The 14,587-nt window shown below is 38.6% G+C and overlaps 1 protein-coding gene across 1 annotated transcript in view; it reads right to left on the minus strand.

Moving 5' to 3' along the window:
• Positions 1 to 14,587, minus strand: part of TNIK (TRAF2 and NCK interacting kinase) — a 949,249-nt gene that overhangs the window by 755,155 nt on the left and 179,507 nt on the right. The window contains 1 exon segment of the mRNA XM_053710136.1: positions 9,016 to 9,081. Coding sequence (XP_053566111.1) covers positions 9,016 to 9,081 — 66 coding nt within the window.

A 14,587-nucleotide genomic window follows, 5' to 3' on the forward strand; every position in this document is an offset into this window, starting at 1 on the left:
ATCAGACCTGATTAAAAAAAAAAAAAAACCAGGGCGGGCCGTGGACCGGACACACCGTTGGAGAAAGTAATTTATCAGGTAAACATAAATTCTGTTTTCTCCAACATAGGTGTGTCCGGTCCACGGCGTCATCCTTACTTGTGGGAACCAATACCAAAGCTTTAGGACACGGATGAAGGGAGGGAGCAAATCAGGTCACCTAAATGGAAGGCACCACGGCTTGCAAAACCTTTCTCCCAAAAATAGCCTCAGAAGAAGCAAAAGTATCAAACTTGTAAAATTTGGTAAAAGTGTGCAGTGAAGACCAAGTCGCTGCCCTACATATCTGATCAACAGAAGCCTCGTTCTTGAAGGCCCATGTGGAAGCCACAGCCCTAGTGGAATGAGCTGTGATTCTTTCGGGAGGCTGCCGTCCGGCAGTCTCGTAAGCCAATCTGATGATGCTTTTAATCCAAAAAGAGAGAGAGGTAGAAGTTGCTTTTTGACCTCTCCTTTTACCGGAATAAACAACAAACAAGGAAGATGTTTGTCTAAAATCCTTTGTAGCATCTAAATAGAATTTTAGAGCGCGAACAACATCCAAATTGTGCAACAGACGTTCCTTCTTTGAAACTGGTTTCGGACACAGAGAAGGTACGATAATCTCCTGGTTAATGTTTTTGTTAGAAACAACTTTTGGAAGAAAACCAGGTTTAGTACGTAAAACCACCTTATCTGCATGAAACACCAGATAAGGAGGAGAACACTGCAGAGCAGATAATTCTGAAACTCTTCTGGCAGAAGAAATTGCAACTAAAAACAAAACTTTCCAAGATAATAACTTAATATCAACGGAATGCAAGGGTTCAAACGGAACCCCCTGAAGAACTGAAAGAACTAAATTGAGACTCCAAGGAGGAGTCAAAGGTTTGTAAACAGGCTTAATTCTAACCAGAGCCTGAACAAAGGCTTGAACATCTGGCACAGCAGCCAGTTTTTTGTGAAGTAACACCGACAAGGCAGAAATCTGTCCCTTCAGGGAACTTGCAGATAAACCCTTTTCCAATCCTTCTTGAAGGAAGGATAGAATCCTAGGAATCTTAACCTTGTCCCAAGGGAATCCTTTAGATTCACACCAACAGATATATTTTTTCCAAATTTTGTGGTAAATCTTTCTAGTTACAGGCTTTCTGGCCTGAACAAGAGTATCGATAACAGAATCTGAGAACCCTCGCTTCGATAAAATCAAGCGTTCAATCTCCAAGCAGTCAGCTGGAGTGAAACCAGATTCGGATGTTCGAACGGACCCTGAACAAGAAGGTCTCGTCTCAAAGGTAGCTTCCAAGGTGGAGCCGATGACATATTCACCAGATCTGCATACCAAGTCCTGCGTGGCCACGCAGGAGCTATCAAGATCACTGACGCCCTCTCCTGATTGATCCTGGCTACCAGCCTGGGGATGAGAGGAAACGGCGGGAACACATAAGCTAGTTTGAAGGTCCAAGGTGCTACTAGTGCATCCACTAGAGCCGCCTTGGGATCCCTGGATCTGGACCCGTAGCAAGGAACCTTGAAGTTCTGACGAGAGGCCATCAGATCCATGTCTGGAATGCCCCACAGCTGAGTGACTTGGGCAAAGATTTCCGGATGGAGTTCCCACTCCCCCGGATGCAATGTCTGACGACTCAGAAAGTCCGCTTCCCAATTTTCCACTCCTGGGATGTGGATAGCAGACAGGTGGCAGGAGTGAGACTCCGCCCATAGAATGATTTTGGTCACTTCTTCCATCGCTAGGGAACTCCTTGTTCCCCCCTGATGGTTGATGTACGCAACAGTTGTCATGTTGTCTGATTGAAACCGTATGAACTTGGCCCTCGCTAGCTGAGGCCAAGCCTTGAGAGCATTGAATATCGCTCTCAGTTCCAGAATGTTTATCGGTAGAAGAGATTCTTCCCGAGACCAAAGACCCTGAGCTTTCAGGGATCCCCAGACCGCGCCCCAGCCCATCAGACTGGCGTCGGTCGTGACAATGACCCACTCTGGTCTGCGGAATGTCATCCCTTGTGACAGGTTGTCCAGGGACAGCCACCAACGGAGTGAATCTCTGGTCCTCTGATTTACTTGTATCTTCGGAGACAAGTCTGTATAGTCCCCATTCCACTGACTGAGCATGCACAGTTGTAATGGTCTTGGATGAATGCGCGCAAAAGGAACTATGTCCATTGCCGCTACCATCAACCCGATCACTTCCATGCACTGAGCTATGGAAGGAAGAGGAACGGAATGAAGTATCCGACAAGAGTCTAGAAGTTTTGTTTTTCTGGCCTCTGTCAGAAAAATCCTCATTTCTAAGGAGTCTATTATTGTTCCCAAGAAGGGAACCCTTGTTGACGGGGATAGAGAACTCTTTTCCACGTTCACTTTCCATCCGTGAGATCTGAGAAAGGCCAGGACAATGTCCGTGTGAGCCTTTGCTTGAAGAAGGGACGACGCTTGAATCAGAATGTCGTCCAAGTAAGGTACTACAGCAATGCCCCTTGGTCATTAGCACAGCTAGAAGGGACCCTAGTACCTTTGTGAAAATCCTTGGAGCAGTGGCCAATCCGAAAGGAAGCGCCACGAACTGGTAATGTTTGTCCAGGAATGCGAACCTTAGGAACCGATGATGTTCCTTGTGGATAGGAATATGTAGATATGCATCCTTTAAATCCACCGTGGTCATGAATTGACCTTCCTGGATGGAAGGAAGAATAGTTCGAATGGTTTCCATCTTGAACGATGGAACCTTGAGAAACTTGTTTAAGATCTTGAGATCTAAGATTGGTCTGAACGTTCCCTCTTTTTTGGGAACTATGAACAGATTGGAGTAGAACCCCATCCCTTGTTCTCTTAATGGAACAGGATGAATCACTCCCATTTTTAACAGGTCTTCTACACAATGTAAGAATGCCTGTCTTTTTATGTGGTCTGAAGACAACTGAGACCTGTGGAACCTCCCCCTTGGGGGAAGTCCCTTGAATTCCAGAAGATAACCTTGGGAGACTATTTCTAGCGCCCAAGGATCCAGAACATCTCTTGCCCAAGCCTGAGCGAAGAGAGAGAGTCTGCCCCCCACCAGATCCGGTCCCGGATCGGGGGCCAACATTTCATGCTGTCTTGGTAGCAGTGGCAGGTTTCTTGGCCTGCTTTCCCTTGTTCCAGCCTTGCATTGGTCTCCAAGCTGGCTTGGCTTGAGAAGTATTACCCTCTTGCTTAGAGGACGTAGCACCTTGGGCTGGTCCGTTTCTACGAAAGGGACGAAAATTAGGTTTATTTTTGGCCTTGAAAGGCCGATCCTGAGGAAGGGCGTGGCCCTTACCCCCAGTGATATCAGAGATAATCTCTTTCAAGTCAGGGCCAAACAGCGTTTTCCCCTTGAAAGGAATGTTAAGTAGCTTGTTCTTGGAAGACGCATCAGCCGACCAAGATTTCAACCAAAGCGCTCTGCGCGCCACAATAGCAAACCCAGAATTCTTAGCCGCTAACCTAGCCAATTGCAAAGTGGCGTCTAGGGTGAAAGAATTAGCCAATTTGAGAGCATTGATTCTGTCCATAATCTCCTCCAAAGGAGGAGAAACACTATCGACCGCCTTTATCAGATCATCAAACCAGAAACATGCGGCTGTAGCGACAGGGACAATGCATGAAATAGGTTGTAGAAGGTAACCTTGCTGAACAAACATCTTTTTAAGCAAACCTTCTAATTTTTTATCCATAGGATCTTTGAAAGCACAACTATCCTCTATGGGTATAGTGGTGCGTTTGTTTAAAGTGGAAACCGCTCCCTCGACCTTGGGGACTGTCTGCCATAAGTCCTTTCTGGGGTCGACCATAGGAAACAATTTTTTAAATATGGGGGGAGGGACGAAAGGAATACCGGGCCTTTCCCATTCTTTATTAACAATGTCCGCCACCCGCTTGGGTATAGGAAAAGCTTCTGGGAGCCCCGGCACCTCTAGGAACTTGTCCATTTTACATAGTTTCTCTGGGATGACCAACTTGTCACAATCATCCAGAGTGGATAATACCTCCTTAAGCAGAATGCGGAGATGTTCCAACTTAAATTTAAATGCAATCACATCAGGTTCAGCCTGTTGAGAAATGTTCCCTGAATCAGTAATTTCTCCCTCAGACAAAACCTCCCTGGCCCCATCAGACTGGGTTAGGGGCCCTTCAGAAATATTATTATCAGCGTCGTCATGCTCTTCAGTATCTAAAACAGAGCAGCCGCGCTTACGCTGATAAGTGTTCATTTTGGCTAAAATGTTTTTGACAGAATTATCCATTACAGCCGTTAATTGTTGCATAGTAAGGAGTATTGGCGCGCTAGATGTACTAGGGGCCTCCTGAGTGGGCAAGACTCGTGTAGACGAAGGAGGGAATGATGCAGTACCATGCTTACTCCCCTCACTTGAGGAATCATCTTGGGCATCATTGTCATTGTCACATAAATCACATTTATTTAAATGAATAGGAATTCTGGCTTCCCCACATTCAGAACACAGTCTATCTGGTAGTTCAGACATGTTAAACAGGCATAAACTTGATAACAAAGTACAAAAAACGTTTTAAAATAAAACCGTTACTGTCACTTTAAATTTTAAACTGAACACACTTTATTACTGCAATTGCGAAAAAACATGAAGGAATTGTTCAAAATTCACCAAATTTTCACCACAGTGTCTTAAAGCCTTAAAAGTATTGCACACCAAATTTGGAAGCTTTAACCCATAAAATAACGGAACCGGAGCCGTTTTGAACTTTAACCCCTTTACAGTCCCTGGTATCTGCTTTGCTGAGACCCAACCAAGCCCAAAGGGGAATACGATACCAAATGACGCCTTCAGAAAGTCCTTTCTAAGTATCAGAGCTCCTCTCACATGCGACTGCATGCCATGCCTCTCAAAAACAAGTGCGCAACACCGGCGCGAAAATGAGGCTCTGCTTATGCTTTGGGAAAGCCCCTAAAGAATAAGGTGTCTAATACAGTGCCTGCCGATATCAATATATCAAAATACCCAGATAAAATGATTCCTCAAGGCTAAATATATGTTAATAATGAATCGATTTAGCCCAAATAAAGTCTACAGTCTTAATAAGCCCTTGTGAAGCCCTTATTTACGATCGTAATAAACATGGCTTACCGGATCCCATAGGGAAAATGACAGCTTCCAGCATTACATCGTCTTGTTAGAATGTGTCATACCTCAAGCAGCAAGAGACTGCACACTGTTCCCCCAACTGAAGTTAATTGCTCTCAACAGTCCTGTGTGGAACAGCCATGGATTTTAGTGACGGTTGCTAAAATCATTTTCCTCATACAAACAGAAATCTTCATCTCTTTTCTGTTTCTGAGTAAATAGTACATACCAGCACTATTTCAAAATAACAAACTCTTGATTGAATAATAAAAACTACAGTTAAACACTAAAAAACTCTAAGCCATCTCCGTGGAGATGTTGCCTGTACAACGGCAAAGAGAATGACTGGGGTAGGCGGAGCCTAGGAGGGATCATGTGACCAGCTTTGCTGGGCTCTTTGCCATTTCCTGTTGGGGAAGAGAATATCCCACAAGTAAGGATGACGCCGTGGACCGGACACACCTATGTTGGAGAAATTAACATTGCACTGGATTTGAAGAAATACTTACCTTTTACTCCTGCAAAGCCGGATCGATGAATCCCCTTCTTCTTCTTCCGGCTGTAGACCACAGCAATGACGAAACTGGCTTCCTCCAATCACAGCCAGGCATCACGAGCTGGATGCTCTGAGGTGCAAGCCATGATTGGAGGAAGACTTTTTTCGTCATTTCTGACGTCAGTACAGAGGAACTGAGGCTGAGATCGGCGATCCGGCATTGCAGGAGTAAAAGGTAAGTATTTCTTCAAATCCAGTGCAATGTTAATTTTCATCAATGAAAGTGCCCCTGTTTTTAAAAGTATTTTTAAAAACCGGACACTCACTGATGAAAATTGACCTTCACTTTAAAACTCTAGGAACCATGGCTCCCTAGTTCTTAGGATCTCCCAAGTCCCAATAAAAGCATTATTACACAATGTGTGTCAAATGAACTATTCAATATTATGAGAGTTTTGCACAATTAAAAATATAGTCCACACTGTGGGAATATTCAGCCTCAATCCTAATTCTCTCTGTAAAGGTTTTAGACATATGTGAAAAAATACTGTAAAGTAACAATGATTCCAAACATTTAAATATTAATAGTTTATTTTTATCAATTAATAAAATGCAAAGTGAGTAAACAGAAGAAAAAACTAAATGAAATCAACATTTAGTGTGACCATCCTTTACCTCCAAAATATCTTTAAAGTGATGGTAAATTCACATAAATGATTTTACACAATATGAATCTACTAATAAATATATACATATTGATGTCAGTATTTTGAATAAAATCAATATATGCATTGTAATTCTACTGTTTTATGTGGCTACGTTACTTGCTTCAAGACTGCCTCCGTCTGAGAATTTGTTATGTCCGAGTTTCACAAGCAGATGGTGCATCCAATAGGGGATTCTGCCAGAAGTAAAACTGCACAAGTGAAGTTCACTACGCTCTAAGTGTTGCTTAAAGGGACAGTTTACTCAAAAATGTTCTCCCCTTTAATTTGTTCTTAATGATCAACTTTACCTGCTGGAGTGTATTAAATTGTTTACAAGTATTTCCATTACCCTTATATTGGCATTTTAAATAGTTTATTTAGCCTGTGGTATCCCCACCCATCCTGAAAAATTTTGGACTGGAGGCCAAGCTGTGTTAAACACAGCCAGTAGATGAAATTACACTCCCAGTTGGTTATAGAAGAGATAAGGTAATACAATGTAAATTTTTTAATGTTCTCTTCAAGTATTGGTGATTGGTTTATGGACAGATATAAGATAAGGAAGCAGGTATATGTATATAACAATTCACTTGCACAGTTTTACTTCAGGCAGATGCGGCTTCAAATTGCAAGCGCAGGAGCGTGCAGGCAGTAGTTTACATAGGGTGTATGATAATTTTACTATTGGATGCACCTGCCGCCTGTCAAACTCAGACATAAGAAATTCTCAGTTGGAGGTCGATTTGAAGCAAGTAACGGAACCACATAAAAAAGTAAAATTACAAACATTTATGTGAATTTACCATCACTTTAATTATTCTAGATATACTTACACACATCCTTTTTAAGAAACTTGGCAGGTAGGCTGTTTCTAATATCTTGGGGAACTAACCAGCCTCAGTTTCTTCTGTTTCTTAAAGGGACATGAAACCCACATTTTTTCTTTCATGATTTAGAAAGATCATGCCATTTTAAACAACTTTTCAATTTACTTCTATTATATAATTTGCTTCATTCTCTTAAATGCTCAGTAGCTGCTGATTGGTGGTTGCACCTAGATGCCTCTTGTGATTGGCTCACCCTTGTGCATTGCTATTTCTTCAACAAAAGATATCTAAAGAATTAAGCAAATGAGATAATAGAAGTAAATTGGAATGTTGTTTAAAATTGTAATCTCTACCTGAAATTTTTTAGTTTAGTATCCCTTTAATGTAGTCCCAGACAGACTTGATAATGTTGAGATAAGGGCTCTGTGGGGTCCATACCATCACTTCAAGGAATCCTTGCTCTTGTTTACGCTGAAGATAGTTTTTGATGACTTTGGCTGCATATGTAGGGTAGTTGTCATGCAGCAGAATAAATTTGAGGCCAATCCGATGCCTCCCTAATGGTATTGCTTGATAGATAAGTATCTGCTTGTACTTCTCAGCATTGAGGAGACCATTAATTCTGACCAAATCCCCAACTTTATTTGCAGAAATGCAGCTCCAAACTTGCAAGGAACCTCCACCATGCTTCACTGTTGCCTGCAGACACTCATTCTTATACTGATCTCCAGCAATTCAGTGAACAAACTGCATTCTACTACAGCAAAATGTTTGAAATTTTGACCGATCAGTTGAGAGCACCTGCTGCCATTTTTCTGCACCCCACTCCCTGTGTTTTTTTATACATAGTTGAGTTGCGTGGCCTTGTTTCCACGTCAGAGGTATGGCTTTTTGGCTGCCAGTCTTCCATAAAGACTACTTCTGACCAGACTTTTTCTAACAGTAGATGGGTGTAGCCTGGACCCACTAGTTTCTGCCAATTTTGAGTTGATGCTGCCGCTAGACATTTTCTGATTGCGAAGACAAGTAAACATGATGTGTCTTTCATTTGCTGCACTTTTTCTTGGCAAAGCACTGTGTCTATGATCCTCAATGTTGCCCGTTTTTTTGTGCTTCTTCAAAGGTGCTTGGAGAGAACATCTGGAAACCTCTGCCTTTTAATTTCTGCCTGGGAGAGACCTTGCTGATGCAGTGTAACTACCTTGTGTCTTGTTGCTGTGCTCAGTTTTGCCATGGTTTATGATTTTTAAAATATAGCACTCACCTTTTTAGCAGAGGTTGGCAGTTCCTCACCTAGTCTAATTCCTCCTACACAGCTGTTTGTTTTGATTAATGATTGTGTTTAAACCTAATGATGATCAGCACCTGTTTGGTATAATAGTTTATTTATGCACCTGACTATAAATCCCTACAAAAAAATGCTGTTTTGAAGGCAAAGGGTGGTCACACCAAACATTGATTTAATTTATTTTTATCTTAAGAACAGAAGAAATATCTAAACTATTAACATTTACCTTTTTGAAAGCATTCTTACTTTACAGCATTTTTTCACACCTGCCTGTAACTTTTGCGCAGTAGTGTATATTATATGCACAAATATATATATATATATATATATATATATATACACACACATATACATACACACACACATATAGTTAACATCTTAAGCAAAGTGTTTGATACTTTTGTGAGGTAAACATATAGTAAACCAGAGTCAATAATACAAAGATTACTTGCTGTTACAAATTGCCCACATGGTAGCCTCATGTATACTTAGAAAAAGTCCTAAGTCACTAAAATAAATAATAGTTTAATCAACTTACCTTGTAAACCTGACCGTACGTGCCATTCCCAACAAGTTCTACCAGTTCAAAAATTCCCGCAGGGTCCTACAAAAAAAAAAAAAAGTTAAAAAGCATTCCCTAGCTACCAATCAATCATAACTGCATACAAGCACACAAAAAAGGTTGTTAACATTTTTTACTACTTGATGACATAAAGACAACATTATTTGTGGTTTTCTGTGAGGTGAGGTCTGATTTTATCATAAAACAAGAGATTCATATTTTGCAGTACTTTACTGCATCTCTACTGCATTCTAACGCTAAACATTTAAAGTACCATTAAATGAAGTACAATGCAATAGCAATTAATTTCAAACAAGCCTTTGAAAGTTGCTTAACGCTGCATGCACTAAATCCTGAAAGTTTCATTTTGACTTTAGTATGAATTAGGGCTGCATGGTTTTTTGCGGTTGCGGTTTTAAACCGCGATTAAGCACTGCTGTTTAAAAAACGTGAGAGTATGCAATTTTTAGCCCCGCCCTCTATGATGTACAGGAGGGGGCTCATATAGGCTAGCCCTCCGCTGCCGAGTAAACCAGGTCTTTCTCTCCCTGTGCAAGAACCTTCTCTGCCCTCTCAATATGGCTGTCTGGACTAGAGCTTTTAAGTCTAGACTCCTGGACAACTTTCTGCATGATCACTGGGTGTGTGTACAGGCTGAGCTAATGGGAAAGCCTAACCCTGACACCGGAACCAGAACCTTGTGGAGCACTCAATGGTCTCAGTATTTATGAATCAGATTTAACCCCATCCTTGCACAGCATTTGTGCTCTCCCCTATCCCCACTTATGTACACTCCTGTCAGAGTACACAGGGGATAGGCTATGTCATTTGCCTTTCTTCAGCGCACATCTTAGTTAATAGGGAGTGGGCCTGGCTGCTTACGTAGAAAGTGGGTGGGGCCCCTTTCTACATGGGATAGAACACTGACCAGGAAGTCAATCGAGGGCGGAGCAACGGAACTGTCAATAGAAAAAGTAATAATTAAAAAAATATAAATTTTACAATTATTTTTTTGTTATTAAAAGTTAGCAATTTCATATATTAGCGCATAGGCTACATATATGAATGATCCGAGAGCCGCAACTTTACCTTCACTTTAAAGTGGAACGCAGCCATTCAGAAAACTCGTAATACCAGCGTTGGTCTAAGGGAGCGCTAGGAAAAAAAGGCTTGTTAGCCCCGCAAGTTTTTACCGACAAAACTCGTAATCTAGGCGTAAGTTAACTAGAAGGATTAAAATGTTAAAATGATAATTACATATTGCAATGATTTCTATTAAGTACAACCCACTGCTTAATGCTTTTTTAAAACAAAACAGACATTTACATCCCTTTAAGGATACATTAAACACTTTGAGATGGTAATTTAAAATAATAAATCGTATGTATAAAAAAACTCTGCAATATACTTTCATTACTTATTTTGTCCCATTTTCCTGTAATTCGGTTGTGAAATTGTGAGCTTTTAAGTCCCTGTTAGAAACGGGAGTGCAGAACACTGTTATATTCCACACAGCCATTGGCTGCACACTCTAGTGACCTATTTATAACTGTCCCTAATTGGCCACAGCTCCCATTATTTTATGGACAATAAAACTTTACCATTATTTTTTCAATATTTAAACAGCTAATGAAACTTTTAAAAAAAAAATACATCTACGTTATTCTCAGACTAATCTTTTCTTTGAATGTGTTATTCAATCTAGAATGTATTTAGTGTTTAATATTTTTTTAACAACTCCCTAACAATGACCAGTTCACAACGATGATACTACCTCTCTCATTTTAGAAAAATACATATATAAAAACCTAAACATAGAACATTCTTATGGTCTCACTCAAACAACTGAACTACAAACATGAAAAGTGTGGGACAAAAAAGAAATGGTCTAACATAGCAATACAAACAGGTGCTTCCATCACACATAAAAGACAGGTGGATTTGGGGAAAAGAGGAGGCCACATTTAAGCTTGATTTATTCTATATCTATAAGAGGGGCATTGAACTTACATTTTTAAATTCCCAATAAAACAAATATATACACAGCGGAAAAAAACTTTGCAATGCACTTTCATTATGGTGCATACATTTCCCCAAATAAAGACTAAAAATGTTTGTTTCCACTCCCATATAGAAACTGTAATGGAAAGAGAATATTGCATTCAATTAATTCTTCCAGATTTTCTGGAATTGCACAAACAAGTTATATTTTATGGAACAATCAGAGCTTCTAGTAAAAAGATTTCTTGATAGTGATATAAACAATCTTTATTTAGATTTTTTTTAATAGATCTAAGATGAAAGAATGAAGAATATTAACAACCAAATAAATACCAATAAAGTTTATAACCTAATTTAATAGAAATTAGAAAGAAATTAGAAATATTTTGGGCAAATATATGTGATCCTCTTTTGAAAGATCTAATTAGAGATAGACCTATGTACATCTTCAAAAGAGCCCCTTCCTTTTGATGAATGTATTGGCCCCTAGTCATATGGTTTCTAGAAAAACACCAGGGGGAGTAAATAATAACAATTAAAAAAATAATTCATGTTAACAAAAAGTTTTTTTTTTTTTAATTTTGGTTCTTTAAAGGGATTTTTTTAAATGTGGTGTTAATAGTTGTCAGATGTGTCGTCATATCACACGTAAAAAAAGACACAAATTCAAGATAGCTGAGTAAATTTAAAAGTTCAGACTAAAATTACAAGCAGTAATGCGTATGTCATTTATCTAGTTTCATGTACTTTGTGACTAAGGTACTGTGGTAGAATTAGTACAGCTTTTTGCATTAGATGGGGAGAGCATTTAAGAAATAATAAGAATAAAAAGTTCAAACAAAAAAAAACAGTATATCTAGACCAACTTTTAAGCACCAAGGAAATACTTCTTCATAATAACACATTATAATATATATTCCCAAATCTCCGTTTATAATAGATTTCTGAGGGAGACTTTCTGGATTTGGAGGTTAAATACTATATCCAGATGGGTTAAATAATAATATAGATTTAGTTGCTTTTCACTGAAATAGTTTTGCTTTGTATTAATTTTTGGTTATGAGAAATATCACTAACTAGTAGGGTATAAACATATATTGCTGTGTCTCTATTTTTTAAGATTGTGTTTTAATTTATGTATAAGATTATAACATATGTGCAATATTTATTAATACTGCGTATTTGTTACGGTGTTTCATAACGTACTATAGGTTCATCTTCTTTAATATATATTTGTACATTATGCAATGGTTGATAATGTAGTCACATTATACAATGAAGTTTGGTTTAATGTTGGAGCCCTGTGTCGATTGATAATTAATAGACATGTGCAGTCGTTGCTTTTTCGGGTTGCAACACACAAAGATTTGTGAAAATCCAGATCTTTGTGTGTTGCACGTTCACATGAAGATTCCCGGCTCCGAATAGAGCCGAATGCCACCGACAGCCGACATATTTGGCATTCTTTGCTCCCCGAAAGTAACAAATGCATATGTCTAATAGATAATATGACAAGTTGACAATCATGTATGTGGACTGAAGTCAAATTATGAAATGCCCCAAAACTACTACTATATATACACACACATACACATAAGTATCTGTTTAATAAGGGTTATACTGCCTAACATTGTATTTTAAGTAAATGTAATATTATATTAGTTTTTTTAGAGTACTTGCTTTGACATATATTGATTTTATGCTCGAGAAAGGCTTGTTTTGCCGAACCACGTTGAGCTATATTTTAATAAAATCTGAAGCTGCATCTGAAGATACTCTTGTGATGGTTTTAATAAAAGGCTGATTTAAAACTGAAATCCTGTGAGTATTACCTGTTTGTGCGCCTACCATTTTATTTGAAATGTGCAACACCATTGTGAGCTTTTTATTTTTGAGGTGAAAGGCAGCTTTCAGCACTGTGCATGCACAACACTTTGGTTCAATTTCAACACTACTTATTTAAAGTGACAGTCAAGTCAAAAAGTAAACTTTCATGATTCAGATGGGGCATGCAATTTTAAGCAACTTTACAATTTGCTTTTATCATTAAATTTGCTTTGTTCCTTTAGTATTCTTTGTTGAAAGCTAAACCTAGGTAGGCTCATATGCTAATTTCTAAGCCTTTGAAAGCCGCCTCTTGTCTCAGTGCATTTTGACTGTTTTTAACAGCTAGACAGCGCTAGTTCACGTGTGCCATGTAGATAACATTATGCTCACTCCCGTGGAGTTATTTATGAGTCAGCACGAATTGGCTAAAATGCAAATCTGTCAAAGAACTGAAATAAGGGTGCAGTCTGCAGAGACTTAGATACAAGGTAATCACAGAGGTAAAAAGTGTATTAATATAACTGTGTTGGTTATGCAAAGCTGGGGAATTGGTAATAAAAGGGATTATCTATCTTTTTAAACAATAACAATTCCGGAGTAGACTGTATCTTTAATGTTTCCCACCTCCTACCACATCAGCTATACACAACAAAAGATATCATCTCCAATTGCTGCTGCTCCCTAGTATTTGCAATTACTTAAATGGGCAATCAACACAATTTTTTTAATTGTTTAAAAAGATATATAATGCCTTTACTACCCATTCACCAGCTTTGCATAAAAAACATTGTTATATTAAAATACTTTATAACCTTTAAACCTCTAAATTACCGTCTGTTTCTAAGTCCCTAAAGACAGCCCCATGATCACAAGCTTTTGTATTTGCTTTTCACATCAGGGGAAGCTAGTTCATGTGAGATATATAGATAACATTGTGCTGATGCCCGTAGGTTCTAACACACCACTAATTGGCTTAAATGCAAGTCAATAGATTAAGTTATGTGATCAGGGGGCCGTCAGAAGATGCTTAGAAACAAGGTAATCCCAGAGGTAAAAAGTATATTAATATAACCATGTTTTATGTTCAAAACAGGGGAATGGGTAATAAAGGGATTATCTATATTTTAAAACAATAAAAAAAATTAGTTGACTGTCCCTTTAAACTGCTTTTAGTTACTTTTAGTTGCGTTATGACCTGGGCTCTTTGCCAACTCAGCATTTCAAAAATAACTTCAGTCATATTATTGCCTTGAGTAAAAACATTTTAAAGGGACACTGAAGCCAAATTTTTTTATTTTGTGATTCAGATAGAGCATGCAATTTTAAGCAACTTTCTAATTTACTCCTATTAGCAAATGTTCTTCATTCTCTTGGTATCTTTATTTGAAAAGCAAGAATGTAAGTTTAGATGCCGGCCCATTTTTGGTGAACAACCTGGGTTGTTCTTGCTGATTAGATAAATTCATCCACCAATAAACAATTGCTGTCCAGGGTTCTGTACTTTCTTTTTCAAATAAAGATAGCAAGCGAACAAAGGAAAATTGATAATAGGAATAAATTAGAAAGTTGCTTAAAATTGCATGCTCTATCAGAATCACAAAAGAAAAAAATTGGATTCAGTATCCCTTTAACATTAATTTCACTTTATTTTCTGGGATATTATCCAATTTAGTTTTTTTTGACTGCCTGATGTTTAGACTCATTTAATTTTACTGAAAAA

Source organism: Bombina bombina, chromosome 4 (assembly GCF_027579735.1).
Source record: "Bombina bombina isolate aBomBom1 chromosome 4, aBomBom1.pri, whole genome shotgun sequence".
Lineage (NCBI taxonomy): Eukaryota > Metazoa > Chordata > Amphibia > Anura > Bombinatoridae > Bombina > Bombina bombina.